The sequence below is a fragment of the Myxine glutinosa genome, chromosome 9 (assembly GCF_964187855.1).
Source record: "Myxine glutinosa chromosome 9, kmMyxGlut1.1, whole genome shotgun sequence".
Taxonomy (NCBI): domain Eukaryota; kingdom Metazoa; phylum Chordata; class Myxini; order Myxiniformes; family Myxinidae; genus Myxine; species Myxine glutinosa.
Window position 1 is genome coordinate 99243461 of NC_136269.1, and position 20657 is coordinate 99264117.

Here is a 20657-nt window from a genome sequence, read left to right on the forward strand (position 1 = left end):
GAGAGAGAGAGAGAGATCTTCTTTTGGCCATGATTAGATTCCCACATTGCAACGTAGGTGTACGAAGAAAAGGCAGGATTGTAATGGAAAAGTGTCATGAAAGTTGCACATAAGTAGGCGGTATCTATTTACTATATATATATATATATATTTATATTATTGCAGAAATCTAGACCTAACTGTACCCCCCCCCCCCCCCCCCTCTACCTTCCACTCCACCCCTCAACGTCTCCCATATGCTCCATAGATGATCATTCCCTTCCCTTGCATTACTCCTATCTCCTCCCAATCTTCTTTCCCCTTCTCAACCCACGCACCCCATACTGCCCTATTAGCTTTTCTCCTATCCTATTATACTCCCTTCTCTTCTTTGTCTCAATTTTAATTTCCTCATTTTACTTCCCTCCCTTCCCCCCCCCCCCCCCCCCCTCTTCCCCACCATCTCCTGCCTTCCCTACCTCATCCCACCTGGCCATGAATATCTGTTTGAACTCGTGCTTCACAAATTCCTACTGTATTATCCTTTTGTTCTTTAACTGGCATAATTATTCCCACGTTCTTGCGGGGGTTGACCGGATGAAGCTTGGCCCAAGTCTTTCACGAACCAGCTGGCCAGGCCTGCCGTGCGACTAATGTCAGGGCAGGAAATTTGGGGATTTGGCCAGGGTGCCAGCGATAGCTTACATAGTCTTCGCGGAGGATCCTACTGTATTATGTAAGTTCAATATAATATGCTCAGAGTTCGAAAGAACGTCATGTACAGTACCGGTCCTGTACCTTTTGTTATGGTGCACCATTTGTTTTTTGTTTTTTTTGCCAAAGTGTATTTCGTCACAAATGCAGTAAATAATATTTGCAATATCATCAGTAATCATGGTTATTTGCAATTTGGGTCTGATATCCCAACCTTTGACATGTAACGCTTCCTTCGCTGTGATTTGAGGCTCAGAGAGAACATTTTTAGGCCTGACAGCTTATTTAATTGTACAGGCCTTTGCAGTTACTCATAAGTCCTTTATTCGAAGTTTAAATGAGATCAACACTACAGCAAAGGCCTCAGACCTTGAAACGCTTATACTTCCAGAGGACACACAGAGTGGAACAACGGCCACCAAAACATATCAACTGTCGGTTTTATCCAAGGCCTTTTGTGTATGGTGTCAATAAATCAGTGAAACAGTTGCCACGGCTTCAAGTCGTGTTTAAGTGAGTGCAGAATATGGCATTTTTTGTTTCTTCATCAAATAATTTTGCAAAAATATTAGTTTTACAACTGCATTTATGACAAAACCTGAACACAACATGCACAAATCCGCATTTTACTGATCCATTCCAAGTGTTATAAAGTCTTCTGTCATTTATGGCTGTTTTGGCCTAGCATATGGAGGTAACCTTATATAGGTAGGTTCTTCCCTCAGTGTACTGTCAGCCACTTGCGGTTCTTACACAAAGATCTCTTTCCAAGCCAGATAGGTGTCATTTGCATTCCAATATATTTGAACACGGTGTTCTTGCTACGGCTCGAGCTGCCAGTACGCTCCAAGCTCGGAAATGTACTGGCAACCGTTTTCTCTTTTCTGTATTTGTACTTTGTGGTCAGTTTCCTGAGAATCAGCCTGAGGATCTTGGCGTCTGGCAAGAATTAAGAATTTGCTTGCAAGTATAACGAGAGAGTTCATAGAACATGATACCTTGTGCAGTGTTGCTTCAATTTGAATTAAATAATGATTTTAATGATATTTATGAAAGAGGCCCAAAAGGTTTTGTGCTATTGAAGTAGTCCAGAATACCACCATTATACACCACCCCATTTACCCGTTATTTAAATTGAAGAACTCCAAAACTGGAGGTTTTTGGACCTATTATGCCGAGGGATTTGTGTACTTCAAGTGTAAAATTAAATTTAAATAAAATAGAGATTGTAAAAGTAAACTGATAAGACAGACGGACAGACATGAACCAATTGCTTAACCCCACCTTTCTCTTTGCGTGTGCCGGGTCAATAACGTGGTTTTGACTGAGTTCGTTCACATGCAACAATTTATTCGTTTTCGTATAGCTTGATCATGATGTATGCACACTACCGGTCAAAAGTTTTAGAACACCTCAATTTTTCCAGTTTTTATTGAAATTTAAGCAATTCAAGTCCAGTGAATAACCTGAAATGGTACAAAGGTAAGCAGGAAGACAGACAGACGATTATAACCCTTAAAAGTGTAGGTCTTTCCTTTAGAGAAATTACAAAGAAAGCCAAGGTGTCAGTGAGTACAGTTTCCTACACCATCAAAAGGCACTTGGAAACTGGAAGAAACTCTGAAAGGAAGAGGTCTGGCAGACCCAAAGCCACAACAGAATCAGAAGACAAGTTTCTGAGAGTCAACAGCTTGCGTGATAGGCAGCTCACACGACAACAGCTTCAAGCACAGCTTAACACTGGTCGAAGTGAGCAAGTCTCAGTTTAAACTGCGAAGAGAAGACTTCGAGCTGCAGGTTTGACAGGTCGAGTGGCAGTAAGAAAGCCATTGCTGAGATGGCAAAATAAGAAAAAGAGGCTTGCCTGGGCCATGAAGCACCGCCAGTGGACTACTGAAGACTGCAAGAAGGTCTTATGGACCGATGAATCAAAATTGGAAATCATTGGTTCATCACGCAGGGTTTTTGTACGTCGTCGAGTTGGCAAAAGGATGGTTCCTCAGTGTGTGACACCAACTGTCAGACATGGAGGAGGAAGCGTGATGGTCTGGGGCTCTTTTGCTGGATCCCGAGTTGGCGACTTGCACAGAGTGACTGGCACCCTGAACCAAAAGGGCTACCACAGCATTTTGCAGCGCCATGCAATACCCTCTGGTATACGCCTAGTTGGTCAAGGGTTCATCCCACAGCAAGATAATGATGCTAAACACACCTCCAGACTATGTCAAAACTACCTTGGAGGAAAAGAACAAGACGGTAGGCTTCAAATCATGGAATGGCCAGCACAGTCTCCAGACTTGTTCTATGCTTAATTTCAGAGTACATTGAGACATTAAACTGCGTAAATGTCAATAAAAACCGGAAAAATTGAGGTGTTCTAAAACTTTTGACCTGTCGTGTATGTGGTCTTTAAAGTGAAGAAAACATGAAATTTCAAAGATGGAAAATTTCTAGATCTTCTCCTTCTCCTCCTACCAACTACACCATATCCCACAACTTAGTATGGGATCCGTGGCTCATCGAGCATGTAGGCTTGGCCCAAATCTTACTGAGAATTTCTAAATTTGATCATGGAATGTCAGTTTTTCACTTTGAATCCTTCCACAATGAAGGAATCCACAATGAAAGCAATATTTGCAACTTGTCTTATCCACGATTGGTTGTGAAATACACTTGTGACAAGACATACAGTATTCGTTTTTGCCAACGCAATTGTCCAGACAAAACAGTAATTAGTGGGAAATCCGCTAAGTTGAGATTACTAATTAAATATTGCTCCCTGGATTTTTGAATGTAAAGATTTAAAATGAAATACTTCATGATCAGATCTGGAATTTATGTGTTTGGACCTGAGTTTTTTTTGAAAATACCAAGTTTGGAAGTTTAGAAGAAGACCTTTCCTTCACATTTTTTTTTAACGGTCTCTCTCTCTCTCTCTCTCTCTCTGTCTCTCTCTCTCACTCTCTCTCTCTCTCTCTCTCTCTCTCTCTCTCTGTCACTGGCTTTTAGGAAAACGAATTCAAAGATTGAAAACATTGTTTTCAATATTGAGGTACAAGTCTTTCATACAGAGCTGTTTGGAGTTTGGCTCTCCACTCTGGGCTGGTGCTCCTGTTTCCCACTTAACTCCTTTTTTCTTTTTTCTTTTTCTTTTTTTTTTGTATACAGGATCGAGGCTCGTGAAAGAGCTAACATTTATCACACAAAACATCAAACAGACGCACAAAACATATAATAAGGGTAGTGGTAGACAAGATGGGGAGAGAGGGGGAAGCACATAAACACAACATTTGAGAGCAGGGACATCGGGAGTTCTGTGGGAGGGCTTTGGGGGAGGAGGCGTGGGAAGGGGTGGGAGAAGTATAAAACACAAGGACACTGCAAGGACTTCCAGGAAGGAAGTTGGTATTTCAAAAAAGTGAATCTGGGTTGAGGCAGTTGAAGACAAGGCCTTCCATATCATTTGAATCTCAAGACAGGAATTAGATTCCAAAGGTTGCTTTTCCACCAGCAGGAAGTTTGTGGGATCTCTATTTTGCAAGCTTACATCTGGAATTGCTCCTCCTGCCCTCTCCTACCTCTGTGCTCCCAAAGCCACTCCAGTCACACATATTCTTCAACAAACCCTTATCTACTCACCCTCCTCAAGCCCAGGCTGGTTTTCCTCCTGCATTCATTCGCCCCCTTATTCTACCGATCGTGGAACTGTCTCCCTGTGTCCATTTTTTTTTTCCCTACAAGAGCGAGGGTCATGGAAAAAGCAAGATCAAATTGACGCTACTAAGGGTAATAGGGCAACAATATGGCACAACCATCGTCTCGTTCTTTTCACTTCCGTCTTTCACATGCAATACCTCATGCACTCGCACATACTGTACACATCCATGATCTCGTCTACACACACTGATTATTTCCCATTATGTTCCTCATCGGGGCCATTCCTACTCATTTTGATGTTATTCCTCCTTTCTTCTTTGTGTATGTCATTTCCCTCCCCCATTCCCATTGGTAGTTTGTAAACCCACGGCCCGTTGTCGTTTAGCACATACATGGGCCTAGAGCCCTAGACTCTCGTATAAAGAGCATGTTTACCACTAGGCTACAGTAAATATAAACACACAAGTGAAGGTTGATCAGGTTGCGTATGGTGTAGTGGTAACCGCAGCTTATTCACTTTATAGGGTGGTGTCAGGTCATTGAGTCACTTTTGTTTGAAGAAGCGAGAAGCTTGGCGTATTAACTCGAATGAAATATACAGTTGTTTCAGCTCTCCAAATACTACCACAAAGTGCTGTGTTATGTGTAGTAGAATGTTGTTGCAGTGAGTGAATGAGGTATAGCATCAGAGTGAAGCGGTGAGTGTGAATGGTGAAGATTGGGGGTGGGAAGGAATCGAGTGCTCAACCCTGGGGCCTTGGCAAGCTGCCAACATTTGCACCTGCCAGTTACACCTGCCCGTGTTCCCAAGGTTTCCTGCTCTCTCTTTGTTTCTGTCCCTGTCTCTTTATTCTCGTGTGCTTTGAAGCTTTCGGGACACATTTTTTACATTAACCTGCTTTGCTTCAAAAGATTTGTAACTCTATTTGTAATATCTCAATGTATGTCTTTATCCTTTATCTTCTCTTGTCTCTCTCTGTCTCGCTCTTCTTCTTCTTTGTCAGTTTCTCTTTTATTTAACTTGTTGCTTCTTTTTTTCTCTACAAATAAAGTTATGAGTTCTGGCGATTTGCACCCTTGGAATCTTGGAGCTGCTAAGCAATGTTCTTTTTCATTGCCCTGAATCAACCTTGTTGTTTGGTTATGAGGTTATGATTTTAAGGCAGTTTAAAAATATGAACGTGACGAGATCTCTGTCTCCTATAAACCCACAAAATCACAAGCCACTATTTTATACTTCCATGTGTCTTTCCTTCATGTCATGCAATTTTACCAATTTTTTATTATTTTATATGTGGCTGACAGAACCAGGTGTGTCCTCACGTCGCTCTTCCACTTCCTTCTTGATCCCTCTCTCTTGTTTCATTTTCGACACCTGTGTTGGCTTTACAGGTGTGACAAAGAAATACTGTCAAGAGGTCTTTCTCCAGCCTTGCGAAACGCATACTTTGAAATGAAATCCAGCACGAGCATTTTACCTGCGATATTCATCGTACCCGTGCTTACACGACATTATTTTACAATAATAGAGAAAGGCTGACAGTAGACTGAATGAAGACAATTTGATACCCACTTTCGTTGAACCACTTCCATATACCTGCACATAGACATTGCATTTGCTACAACCTGAGGTTTGTGGTTTATTCACACCACGCTTCAGCTGGTTTCATGTATTGTTATGTCGGTTATTCTCGATGAGGTTTCACCAGAAATATATTAAAATGTGCATGTTTTTATTGTTCTTGGTGGTGGTGGTGTTGCTTTTATCATTTTTTTTTTTTTCAAGCATTTTCAATGGAGGAGAGCCATGATACAAGTGACTGCTATTGAAATATTAGATGCCTGGTGTTGGATTAACGGTTATGGTGGCTGGCCTAATATCTTAGGGTCTTGAGTCATGCCGGTGAAATAACACCAGGTGGGTTGACTCAGCCTGTCATCCTTCCGAGGTCGGCAAAATGAGTACCAGCTTACTTACGGTTATGCTTTTTTGTATACTTAATCAAGGCTCGTACAAGAGCTAACACATACAGTCACGTGAAAAAGTAAGTACACCCCATGTAAAGTTTTGACTTTTTCAACATATTTCAACATACAGCTATTTGATCTTCATTTCAACAATATTGACAGATAAAGGTGATATAATATAACAAATATCATGAAACATTTACATTTTGTAGTCCATTGTATAATTTAAATAAACATCAATGCAAATTTCGCATGTGGAAAAAGTAAATACACCCCTACATTTATCACTACTTCAAATACCTAAAATTAGAATCAGGTGCACCAGCTCAGGTGCAAATGATTAGAACATCGTTGGAGAGGATCTTGGAGGTACCTATCTTATTTAAACCTCAGACATTTAGTTTGGTTTGCTCTTTCTTGTTGAAGTGTGCGGCATCACCATGCCTAGATCAAAAGAGCCCTCTGAGGCCTTCAGAAAGAAGGTTATAGAATAATATAGATGCCTACGAGTCTGGGCAGGGATTTAAAAATATCTCCAAACAATTTGAAATCAATCATTCGACTGTCCGGAAGATCATCTACAAGTGGAGAAGATTCCAAACAACTACAAACTTGTTCAGGCCAGGCCGCCCCAGCAAGTTCAGCCCGAGAGCAGACCGCAAGATGCTGAAAGAAGTCTCTAAGAACCCCAGAATGTCATCACGTGACCTACAGGTAGCTCTTGCCACTGTTGATGTCAAAGTGCACGAGTCTACCATTAGAAAGAGGCTGCACAAATTTGATCTACATGGGAGATGTGCCAGGAGGAAACCTTTGCTGTCCAGAAAGAACATCAGGGCAAGACTAAAGTTTGCCAATGAACACGTAGGCAAAGCCCAGCACTTCTGGAACAATGTGCTCTGGACAGATGAGTCAAAGGTAGAGCTATTTGGCCACAGTACCAGAAGACATGGTTGGCGAAAACCAAAGACAGCATTTGACCACAAGAACCTGATACCAACATTGTTGAAATGAAGATCAAATAGCTGTATGGAAGGTGGACCCTGGTGTTGGGCTAGCGGCTAGGGTGCCAGCTTAGGATCCTAGGATCCTGGGTTCGAATCCCGGTCGATCGCTGAATTAACGCCAGGGGGTTGACTCAGCCTGTCATCCTTCCGAGGTCGGCTAATTGAGTACCAGTTTACTGGTAATTCCCTGTTTGTCGTTAAAGGCGGCAAAAAGGGTTGGCGTCAGGAAGGGCATCCGGCCGTAAAACATTGCTTCAAAAAGGGGACCCAAAAAAAACCAACAACAACCACGGTTCCCGAAAAAGGCCAACCCCTGCTTTGTGGGGGAAAATGGCCTCTAAAGGTGGTTTTTTTTTTATAACCTGATACCAACTGTGAAGCATGGTGGTGGAAATATTATGGTTTGGGGCAGCTTTGCTGCATCAGGGCCTGCGCAGCTCACCATCATAGAATCCACTATGAATTCTTCATTGTACCAGAAGGTGCTTGAGGATAATGTGAGGCCATCTGTCGGAGAGTTGAAGCTCAACTGAAGGTGGACCCTTGCAACATGACAATGACCCAAAACGTATCAGTAAATCCACCAAGGAATGGCTGAAAAGAAAGAAATGGAGGGTTCTGGAATGGCCAAGTCAAAGCCCGGATCTAAATCCCATCGAGATGTTGTGGGGGGATTTGAAACGAGATGTGCATGCAAGAAACCCCTCAAACATCGCACAGCTGAAAGAATTCTGCATGGAGGAGTGGGAAAAAATTTCTCCCAGTCGATGTCAGAGACTGGTAGACAGTTATAAGAAACGCCTACTTGAGGTTGTTTCTGCCAAAGGGGGCAATACCACCTATTAGAGCCAAGGGTGTACTTACTTTTTCCACATGCGAAATTTTCATTTATGTTTATTTAAATTGTACAATGGACTACAAAATGTAAATGTTTCATTATATTTGTTATATTATATCACCTTTATCTATCAATATTGTTGAAATGAAGATCAAATAGCTGTATGTTGAAATATGTTGAAAAAGTCAAAACTTTACATGGGGTGTACTTACTTTTTCACGTGACTGTATAACATATACTATTGGGAGCGGGAGACAAGAGGGGGAGAGAGAGGGAAGCACAACAATGGCAGAGACCAGGGACATTGGGAGACCTGTGGAAGGGAGAGGGCTGGGGTGGGTGGGGTAAATGGGATAATCAAGATGGACACTACAGGGACCTTCAGGAAAGAAAACAGGGAATTTTATGGAGGTGGATTTGGGGTGTATTAACGGGGGTAGAAAAGAAGAAGGTTTTGGGGGTGAGGAGTGGGATTGAAGAGAGTGTCTGAGTTTGTTGCAGAGGTGGGGAAAAAGAGGAATGAATGAGTGAAGGTGAGCAGAGAGTCTTGATTTTGGTAGTTTCACCAGAAGAGGGTTACTGGCAGATCTTGTGCATCGTTCAGGAATATTTGGGGGACAGAGCACAGACAGAGCAGGTGGAGCTAGGCCGGAGAGGAGTCGTTAGAGGACAGAAAGACCACCAACCTGCCTGCGGTGAGTGAGTGAAAGGCCGTCAGAATCAGCTTCATTGCGGGAGATTCCAATGATTCTGAAAAAAATACTTAGTATGAAAATGACTTTTAACCCACTTGTTTTGGGGGTGCGTGGAATTATCTTAATAGCACATTGAACTATTGTCATCTCAACTTAGTTATGTATTCCCTTGCATGCCTCAGCATTACATTTAAATATCTTGTCTTTTTATTTTTAAGTGCTGCTTCCTTGGTTGACATTCAACATTGAAAGGGATAAGAGTACAGGCAATCCCCATCGGTTGATATCCATGTGGAGGAGGAAATGCCCTGCTGAGTGTGATGAGAAAAGCGGCACCATTGTTGTGATGCCGCTGGTACCCACAGTGCCCTGAGAAGTGATTGCAGTGCATGGCTCAGTGCATGGCTCAGTGCATGGTTGTGCTTGTCTTGTCTATCAGTCCTGTGTCGTGTCTTGTGTATTTGTCTGTACGTCCATGTGTGAGAGGTGTGTGTGTGTGTGTGTGTGTGTGTGTGTGTGTGTGTGTGTGTGTGTGTGTGTGTGTGTGTGTGTGTGTGTGTGTGTGTGTGTGTGTGTGTGTGTGTGTGTGTGTGTGTGTGTGTGGCAGCTCCACTACAAGCCTTAAATCCTGTTTAAAAAAAAAGATTCATGCTTGAAACAACAGTTGGTGGGGGGAGGAGGGACAAGAGGTTGAGGCATCAATATATTACTTTCACAAAGATTGAGAATGGGGTGAGGTGGAAAATGGAATATATGAGGTTTGACAAAAGGAAGAGAACAAAATAAGAATGTAATGGGAGAGGATGGGAACTGGGGAAGAAAGGGGAGAAAAGGTAAAGGATTGGAGGAGAAAAATAGGACAAAATGAAGGGGAGGAAGAAGTAACAGATGACGGCTTGTAGGGAACCCAATTCATGGTTATGTTATTATCCTGGAACATTCTGTTCACATTCAGATGAAGGCAAATGGTGCATTGCAAAATTAATTACATCCCCCAAGTTATATGACATCAGTGCAGGTGAACATTCCTACCACTTCCATTAGTTGCAGGTCACATGTGCTCAATCCGCACCATTGAAATCCACAACGAATAAGCGCACAGTGCATGGTACATCTGAAAATAAATATCCCTTCTCTGACATTTGGACCATCCGAATGTGTCTGTTGCTTGTCATACAAACATTTATTCTTTCTTTGGTCTTCATCCAGAAAACCCATGTGCAGGCAGTTAAAGTAATCTCCTGAGATTTTTGACCATTCCAGAAACATCAGGGCAGCTTACGTTGTTGGATATATTTGTCATTAACATGTCAAGGATCCGTTTTAATACCTGTGCTTCAGTGGTTGTGGATTCCATGGCTTGTTGGTCAAATTATGCGGAAATGGCAAGGCCATGGAGTGCAAACTTGGTAACTCTGTGTATATCTTGTTTATACTACTTGGGGTAGTTATATTAGTAAAACCAAACTTGGGTTTGAAATGGTAAGCATCTTGACACTGACTTCTTATAACCACTTCTCTGTCATGGTATTGACCAGGTATTTGTATGGTAAGGGCTGGCGTCTAAGCCTTCTAGCCTGCGTTTGCATCCCGACCCAGCTATAAATGTCACCCGATGTTTCACAGGTAGGGTAATTCATCAATACGTGTGTGCCATCCCTCGGTTGGACGTAAAACGGTCGTCCCATCTACCAGCATTTGTTTGTGGACGTTAAAGATCCAAAGGTGTCCTCAAAGAGTAGGCGACCCCGAGGTGACCTGTGCGAAGAGTAGGCGACCGAAGGTGTCCGTGAAGAGTAGGTGACCCCAAGGTGTCCTTCATGAAGAGGAGACAACCCCAAGGTGTCCTTCGTGAAGAGTAGGCAATCCCAAGGTGTCTTTTGCGAAGAGTAGGCGACTCCAAGATGTCCTTTGCAAAGACTAGGTGACCCAAGATGTCCTTTGCATAGACTAGGTGACCCAAGGTGTCCTTCGCAAAGAGTAGGTGACCCAAGATGTCCTTTGCATAGACGAGGTGACCCAAGGTGTCCTTCGCAAAGAGTAGGCGATCCCAAGGTGTCCTTTGTGAAGATTAGGCAACTCCAATATGTCCTTTGCAAAGAGTAGGTGACCCAAGATGTCCTTTGCATAGACTAGGTGACCCAAGGTGTCCTTCGCAAAGAGTAGGCGACTCCAAGATGTCCTTTGTGAAGATTAGGCGACTCCAAGATGTCCTTTGCAAAGAGTAGGTGACCCCAAGATGTCCTTCGCAAAGATTAGGTGACCCCAAGGTGTCCTTCACGAAGAGTAGGTAACCCTAAGGTGTCCTTCATGAAGAGAAGGCAAACTATTGCCAGCACCATGAACAAATTACAAATTCCTGCCCTAGCTACTGCTGGGAGAGGCATGGTAAACTGCATAGCATGACCCAAGGCCTAAAAACTGCTTCGGCTGAACCAATGCTCCGAAACATCTGTGTATGGTACATCGGATCGGATTTGTATGGTAATATCTCGTGCATTATTGATATACTGTAAATTTCATCCACCATCATGAGAGTGCTCATAGACACGTGGGTGTGTCATGATCATTGCTGTAGAGATAAAGGCCTTGTTTCGCATGCTAATCGGCAATCATGGCCAGACGTACGACTTCATGCTAGGGTTTTTAACGATTTTTGTCTCTGAAACACCATTTAAAATGTTCGGCTCTGAAATCGATCGATTCTCCAGTTGAAGGGTCGATTTCGTAATTCAACGGGAAGTATGCGTTGAAGCATTATGCTATCAACTTTTGGTTAATTAAAGAATGATGGCCTCTCCTCCACCCCAACCTTTCAGAACCCACATGTCCCTCTTTTGCCTTTCTTCATTAAATCTGTCGGTCGGAGACGTTACCTCTTGGAGATTGTAGATATTGCTGCCAATGCTCCCAGTGAATTGACAACCCTCTCCCTATAATTGCACTGATCTCTTTAAACTAATGAAGATGACATTTTGAAAAACCTGATTGTTCTTGTACTGCATAAAATCAACAATACCTTTGTATCCTCACAATTGCGACTAGAACACAAATTGTTTTATTACTGAAGGACAAAATGAGTGATTTTGAAAATGAGTGAAAATGACTCTATCGTCCTGGTCTACCACGAGTCTCGACACCTGTACATAAAAAGATGATGACCTCTGACATTTTCTCTGCAGGGTGTCGCCGCTGGGCCACAATCCAACTGGCCTTCTCAGGAACCCCAGGGGCTTTTGGGGGGCTACAGCCCGAGCCCTAGCCCTCCAGCATCCAGCACCAGCAGTCCAGAGTCTCTCAGGGGAGTCAGGCCTGGATCCAGTACTTCCTGGGAGAGTGAGTCATTTATGGTATCCCATGTGGATTGCAACCACATTTCATATTATGTCTTGTTGCACCATCTCATAACTACAGCACCACGTTTCAAAGCGCATTGTCATGCGGCATTGCTCTGTCACTGTTCCATTCAACAACGCATTAATCATTTTAACACGATGTCAATCATTGCCTTCATCACAGGACATTGCAATTATGCATGTCCAAAGATTTGCCGGGCTATGTAGCGCCACATCCCGATACAGTTTGTTTCTCGCTGCATCCTTTCCTGGCTTGTTTGAATTTATTTCATAAATCTTAAGACTGTGTCGTGGTTGTCCTTTTCGGGTGAGGCTAAGATGGATGTCAGCAATAGGGATCGAATCATGATGGGAGTCTGGAAAGCCGCAGCTGCATGGTATACCTTGATAGAGGCATGCAGGCCGGTGGCTTTGTACCACCTCAGGCTCAAGCCACTTTACTTCCTGCAATTCTCTCTGTCATGACAAGCAGCTCCCAAAGATAAATGCAAAGCCACGTGTCCCTAAACCTTTCTTGTTTCTGCACTTCGCGGATCCATCGAGCTCCCATATTTCCTTTGGTTTTAGCTTTTTCATTTGAGAATTAATACCATCAATGTCCCCGTAGTTTAGACTTTAGAGGTTGTTTACTTTCTATGACTTGGTGAGATATTTAGTCTGTTTTCTCATACTATCGTTGTAAGTTACAGTCATGGTATTTAGCTGGAGAACAAGGAGGCAGAAATACATGGAATATGCTAGGCTACTGGCACATAATGGCCTGTTTTCAAAATATACCCTGGAATGTTTAATGTCCACAAATGAGTGCTAGGAGACCGGACAGGTGGTCTCATGTTCGCTCCCAATAACAATGTACTCTGTAATGCAATACCCTACCCATGAAACACAGTGACGGTAGTTTATAGTCTGTTCTTATTCGTTTTGAAATGGAACTCCGATTAGACAATGTAGGGTTAAGTGTGCTTTGCTGAGCAACTGAGCTTTGCTGCCATCGAGGTCAAGGTTGTGGCAGGGTCAGTTGCAGGGCGAGCGTTAGAGGTTCAAACATCGATTTGATATGATGAAGAAGTTGGGACATTATTTTTAGTGCTGTTTTGATTGCCTTTTACATCACGTGATTTTAGGGGTTGAAACCCAGAGGCATTCTGGGTCTGCTTTTGACAAGCAAAGCTTACATTCAAAGATCTCGTGGTATCTGGAGTTGTGAAAAAGGAAGCTTTTCCTTTAGTGGGGGTAATTGAAACCAAGCCATGAGCCAATCCATTTTCATGTGCTAGCTTGTTCTCACTAATTTCTGTCATATCCATCTGGCTTCGCCCTCCATCGTCTTTGTCTTTTGCCCGATTCACTTTGAATCAGCCATTTTGACTTCCTGATGGCATTATCTCCAATACCACATTGTCCAAGATCGGTGATGATGTAAACGTTTGCAAATCCACTCCTTTTTAGGTGGTGGTTCATTGGACTACGTTAGAGATCTTTATTCATCCCTTTAGTCTCTCTTCCCTCGTTCAGTCACGCACCTCCTCCCCTTATATTGTTTTCAAAACCTCATTTCACATTTGGGATTTTTTGCAAATATTCACATTTTCACTATCATCACAATTAAGGATCCATTTATTTATATGTATTGCACACAGGAATGGCAAACAATTTTAAAACCTCCCCCCTCGCCTCCTCCATAGACTCCCCTGCCGCCCCCCACGATAACCTTACCTTCTCATTACTCCCATCTCCCCACAACTCCCATCCCCTTTCCCCCTGCCCTCACCCGCAAGAGTAGTGTATATATGTTGCTTCTGGGACACTCTCATTTTCCCATTGACTTACATGTTAATTTTTCCCCTCCCTCATTGCCCCTAAACACCTCTATTTCTCTCACCCTGTTCTTTACGAACCTTCTAACCTTTTGACATGTTATCCTTATTCATTAGACCACTTAAACAATGGTCCTTCTGTGTGAACCTGTGATCCTTCTGACCTTATGGACCTTTTAACCTTTTACTCTTAATATCATCTGGTGAATCATCTTTGGCCCACTCAAACAACGACCCTACAAATATTTGTTTATGCGTGGGAAATAATTTAATTCTCTTGCCACTCTCTTCACCATCTAATATATTAACAAAAAATATGTTTGAGTTTGGTTCTTTATTAAGATATTTTAACTGAGCTAAGATAAAATGGTAAACCTCCCTCAATGTTCTTGTTTGAGCGCCTCCAGTGCCACATACCATTTTTAAATTAAAGTATATATTTTCCTGACAACCATCAAAGTTTTCCGTCCACTCAAAAATATTTCCATCTTTTTTACCCAATTCACCGGTATTTAAATTAATTCTCTTATTTGTTTTGTAAATTGTTTTACCAGTTGTCTTTTCAATTATACCTATTTGATATTTTTCACATTCGTTATGTTTACCATTTATATACCAAGGTTGATTACACCTCCACTCTTTAGTCTGGTTGGTACTTGGTTCTATCATTTATATAATAGTAAAAAAGGCGGCGGTAGCCCGTTAAAATCCCTAACCCCCCTTTTTAACTTATCACTTATATACTTATATAACCATAAGGGAGACTATCAATTCCATTTTCTAAAATAAACCTCTTATCATCAAAAGCCCCCAATGCTTTCTTATTCATCTCTTCTGAATATAATTTATGTTTATAACTTCTTATTCCATTAATCTTTCTAAACTCTTCTTTCTTTGTTGTTAAACAGTTATAATAATCCTTAAAGTTTATTGTTTCTTTAATAACATTTTTCTTTACACCTTTTAACTTCTTATCAGTCTTTTCGACGTTATTCACAATGTATTTATAAGCATAAGCCTTAGACCTCAATCCCACAAATTCACTCATGACATTTCCCCCTAATTCATCCTTAAACTTTCCAATCACCTTTTTATTTTTAGAAGAGAACAACTCACTCTCTGGACTGTAATTACTAGTGTCATAGATATTAATGTCCTTTTTCATGTCTGAATAAACATCATCAGTATTAATTTGCAAAATAAAACTATCTGTATCCATATAAAGTAGATTAACATCATTTTGATATTTCTTCCTCAAGTTATTATAAAAGTAATCATACATTAATGACTTTGATAAATCAAGAATTGATGTTCCAATATAAATAGGTTTGTCCATTTCAATACTCTCTTTAATCAAATGGATCGCACAAAAGTTCTCAGTAAAGACCTCAGCTCTAGTAAAACTCGGTCTATTAATTAATTTTGATGCTTGTTTCCAAGATGTTGATAGTCTGATATTTTGTCTTTTCCTCACATTTTCCATGGTCTTACCAAAGACCGCATTATTCATCAATTTATAAAAGTCTTTCTCAAAATCTGTTTTTGACTCTGTTCTTCTTTGTGTATTAAAATCAATGTACCCCTTTAACCAATGACTTTGATTGAACTTTAGAACCCTATGGATCTTCTCTATTCTTAGACCTTTTGATAAATATTGTCGCAAATTTCATTGGTGTAGAACATAATTTTTCTTCTTATATAATGTAGTAAGTAATTTTTCTGTTGATTCACCTATATTAAATGATTGTTGATAATCACTTAACCACTCCTTCTTTGGACTTTCCTTTTCACAAGCAAATGGGAGATCTTTGTGTAGGTTATGAAGTTCCTCTGGATATTTCAAATTGACCTCAAAATAATAACCAACCTTTGAATCATCCAATTCTTTTTGTGTAGAGATACATACAGCTTGTAAAACCTTTTTGTAATCTTTTTCCTTTACCCATCTAAGTTTTCCATAAGGAAGAGCCTGAGACATTGCCCAGCCATACAGGTTGTTCGCATCATAATACATCAAGTAGGAGCTCTCTACCGATGGATCATAATTTGGAATGTACTTGTTATTTGCTTTAGCATATCTCTTTGAACAGACTTGTGAAATTCTTCCTCTCTTTGCCTTTTCAATCATCAAAAGCATATCAACATCGGTTATCAAATCCAAATCTGGTTTTGTCATTTTTAACATCGCGCTCCAAGCCAATCCAGGAGCAGTGTAATAGTGAGCAGGATCCAATCCATATCCAGAATGACAGATTGTTCTGAAAGCCTCAAACACATCAGCCAACAAAAGCACATCAGTTTTGAGGTACAAATCGTGATACTCACCAAGATTCTTAATGTTATATTTTTTCCAAACATTTTGTGCGTGTACATAATCTTTATCAGATATATGACTATTATTTAATTTGTTATAGAAATTTTCTTTTAAAGGAAGTTGTGTTTCATTGAATCTCTCAAATGAGTCCATATAGTCATAGGGGTAAATTCCCTTTTGTGTTAGAAAATCATTATCTAAAAAATACTCTGAAAGACATGGAAACTCTTTTAGATTTTGAACCAAGTTAGCCAATGGACTTGCCATGAATTTAAATGTATCAAGAAATCTGATATGAGTAATAGGAGATGTGTGAATTGTTTTTGTGAATGAAATGTATTTCTGATCCGTGTTTGGAATTGCTGAGATACTTCCAGAAGTCTTTGAGAGTTCCTTGATAAATAGATGTGTATCATAATGAGCGTTGTTATGAAGAAAGACAGGAATGAAAGAGGGGAGTTGATAATTAATATTACAACTTTGATGAGCCGGACCTCTATATTTACCAGTGAGATGACAATGGTCTCTAACCTTTAGACCTTTACCAATTTTCTCCTCACAAATATGACAGACATTGTTTTTTATAAATTCTCTTTTTTCTTTACTTATTAAGGACATTGGTTTATTGGTTTCTCTCATTATCTTGGTTAATCGAACACAGTCTTTTTCTAGTCGTTTCACAAACTCCTCTGGGGTATTTGAGCCTCTATACAACTCTAACTTGTTATATTTATCACCAACGGATGATTTGATATAATAACAAAAACCACAAGGAGTATGTTTTTGATATTTATTTGTGTATGATTCTTTTGGATCTGGAGAAGCAGTATCAATTTTTTCTAAAATACTTTCAAAATCAGCATATATAACAAATGGATGTTTTATTGTTTTCTTTTCATCTTTGAATGTGATCTTTGAGCCTTTTTTAGGCATGTTGATTACCGTTGATTTATGTTCACCACAATAATTTGAATGTTTATCTAATCTTTCTTGTGTATGGAAGAAGTTAAGACAACGCATACAAATATATATTTTATTTGTTCTTTTACATACTTGTGGTTTTATTAATTTTGTAATATCTTTGATGTATGTATAATGTGAATTTTCCTCTGAATTAAAATATAGAAGATTAATATGAGTTTGTTTACAATTGTCAGAAAGCTTTAAAACCTGAATGTTGTTTGTTTCTGTTAGACCATAAACATTAACTGATAAATTATTCATCTTTTCAAATTTAGGAATATCATTTAAAGTCATCGGAAACTTTAGATCTTTCGTATTTAATGTATTCTCATATTTTTTATAATGAGATACTCTTTCATCATGAAAATGTGGAGGATGTAAGTGTGCTAAAATAGACCAGAGAAAACATTTATTGTCTTTATTTTTGATATTGATAACTGCTTTTCTATTTTTGATAACACTGGGTAAATCAATGTAAGAAGAAGCTTTTAGAGGATCTGATTTAAGAATATGAATGTCTATGTAAATAATTTTTCCTATATTGAATCCACTTCCTACGACTGAATTATCCACATCTTGCTCTTGTTTAATAAGTTCATCATAGACTCCTGATGTTTTAAAATCTTGATACGAAGATATAAAGTGTGGCTCAGTTCTCATGTATGGTGTATCTATAACTCCTTTATCCTTTGTCATTTCTAATTTTACCCCCATATAAAATTTAAGTGGTTTCATTTCTTTTAGTGTTTTTTCAATCAATGTTTGAACAGCAGGTTTGACTATTTCTACAGCATCAACTATAGACTTTGGTTCGGGAGGTTTGAAGTTAAAGATTCGAATCCTGATATGTCTTTTGAAAGCACCATCAGTATTTTTAATAGTAAACAATTTTGACAAGTGTTTGTTAGTTTTAAGATGGGCTTTAAACCCCTTCTTGAGGATGGTTGTTTTACAGATCTTACAATGTTTTGTTTTAGGTGGAAGAGGGGAAAGTTTGTTAAGAATGTTGTATGTATGTTTTGCGGTGAGAATATGTTGTTTATAATATTTTACTTCCTTCTCGCAAGTATCACAATAAACCATATTTATAGCGTGAGAAAACGTGGTGTTTTATATATATCACTGTGCTTAAAATAAAACACTTTTGAGCTTTACAGCTCCGTTTTATATATATTGCTGTGCTTAAACTAAAACACTTTTTCACTCAGAATCATCTAAGTCATAACTATCACATGAATACTCAGAATCATACTCAGAGTCATCAATAAAGCTACTCTCATAACTATCATTTGAGCACAAACTATTAGTATCATAACTATCATCTGTGTTCAATGAAATACTATCATCACCATCGTCCGAGTTCAATGAAATACTATCATCACTATCGTCCGAGTTCAATGAAATAGTAAAATCTTCACTGCTGTAATGACTCATATTTAATTAGCAGAAAAAACCTTTCCATCTATACCAATATACTTTCTTTCATTAACGGATTCAATCTCTACATTTTTAATATCAAAAGTTATCTTTAAATAATCTCTAACTATCATAGAACGAAATGACATTTCACCAGAAATATTAACATCATTCATTTTACTTAGATCTACACCCTTTGGATTATTAAAGTAAATACAAATTTCTCCACGAGTATTGTTGATGGTCTTATCATTCTTTTTCAAAGTATCGTGGTCAATCACTTTTTCAAGCTTTGAATAAATTGCCAGGAGTAGAGGAGAAACTTTTGTTAGATTTACTTTAATGGATGTCTTTCCAGGTATAGTTAGAGCTCTTCCTTTAAATGAAATAGAGGGGCTCATGTTATTTTCCATAACTGGTTTTACCCAAAAATTTCCATATTTATCTTTGTTCAATTTAACATCTTTGACATATTTTTCTATATCTTTCACCAAAGTAGAGATTGATTGAAATTTGTCTTTTGTGCTTTGAAACATTGTATTTATTAATGAATAAACTTGCATTTAGTTTAAGTAAAAATTTACCACATAAATATGATAAGTTCTGAAGGATATTTAGAATTTCCAGACTCTCCATATGATAAATTAGAGAATTGTCCGGCTTGTGATAGAGTGGGGCTTAATGATGAGGATTCATATAAACAATGTTTATTCTGTGATTATATTCTAATTAATGATAATAAGAAAAAAAACAAAAACATATAACTCTTTTAAATTAGAACCAAAAATGAATTACTTTACAAGATTAATAAGAGAGATGAATGTTAAGCATTATGGTGATAATACACCATTTCTTACAAGGAAAGAGACTCTTTGTATTGAGGAAATGTATAAGGGTTTAATGATATTTATTATTCAAAATAATTTTAATGGAAATGTTAATACAAGATACTACATAAATAAAATAATGAATTATTTTGAAATTAAACCCGAACTCAGGATAAAATATAGAGTTTCTAAAATAGCTCAAAAAAAGTTGGATGACTTGTTTTCCAAATATATAAATGAATGATTTTTTACCCGTTTGGGAAAATAAGATAAAATTTAATAACCATAAAAACATTCCAAATTCATTGAGATGTCTAATAGTTGGTTCAAGCGGATGTGGAAAAACCTGTTTGCTTTTAAAGATGCTCCTTACCCCCAACTTTTTAGATTATGATAATTTAATAATTTTTACGAAGTCAAGTTTTCAACCCGAGTATCAACTACTCTCACAGGGTTTTAATGCAGGTCTTAAAAAGGAAGACATTATCGGTTTATTTAAACTTCAAAACAAACTAAATGATGATAACATTGAGGATATAATACAACTATTTTGTGATACACAGAAACCTAAACCAAAACCCATAACTTGTATTCTCAGTGATAATACGGATGATATACCTTCACCTCAAGATTTAGATAAATCAAAAAAGAACCTCGTCATCTTTGATGATTGTGTTAATGAGAGAAACCAAACAGTAATGGATAGCTACTATACAAGAGGGAGACATTCTTCTTGTAATTGTATTTATCTTAGTCAGTCATATTTTCAACTCCCTCGACGCTCAATAAGAAACAATGCTAATACTTTTATTTTATTTAAGTTAAATTCAATAGATGTAAATAATTTTTGGAGAGATAGTTGCTCTACGTTATGTAGTAAAAAAGAATTTGAAAATTATATGAAACACACGATTGGAAAATATAAATATATTGTTGTGAAACAAGATGAGATATTAAAGGATGTATTTTTATTTTAAACATAATTACATATATAAATGACAACAATTATTATTAACCTTGTGGGTAAATCTGCTTCTGGAAAGAACTTTCATAAATCTAAACTCTTGAATAGTAAAAATGAAAAGATTGTAAGTTTTTTTTTAAAA

General features: G+C 38.8%; 1 protein-coding gene across 7 annotated transcripts in view; it reads left to right on the forward strand.

Moving 5' to 3' along the window:
* Window positions 1-20657, forward strand: part of GSE1 (Gse1 coiled-coil protein) — a 228486-nt gene that overhangs the window by 110587 nt on the left and 97242 nt on the right. For all 7 annotated transcript variants that reach the window (XR_013624571.1, XR_013624572.1, XR_013624573.1 and 4 more), the window contains exon 2: window positions 12041-12194. Coding sequence is in view for 3 of the 7 variants with exons in the window: in XM_068128764.2 (XP_067984865.2) it covers window positions 12041-12194 (154 nt within the window). In the remaining 4 variants the exon portion in view is untranslated. The remainder of the gene's footprint in view (window positions 1-12040; window positions 12195-20657) is intronic.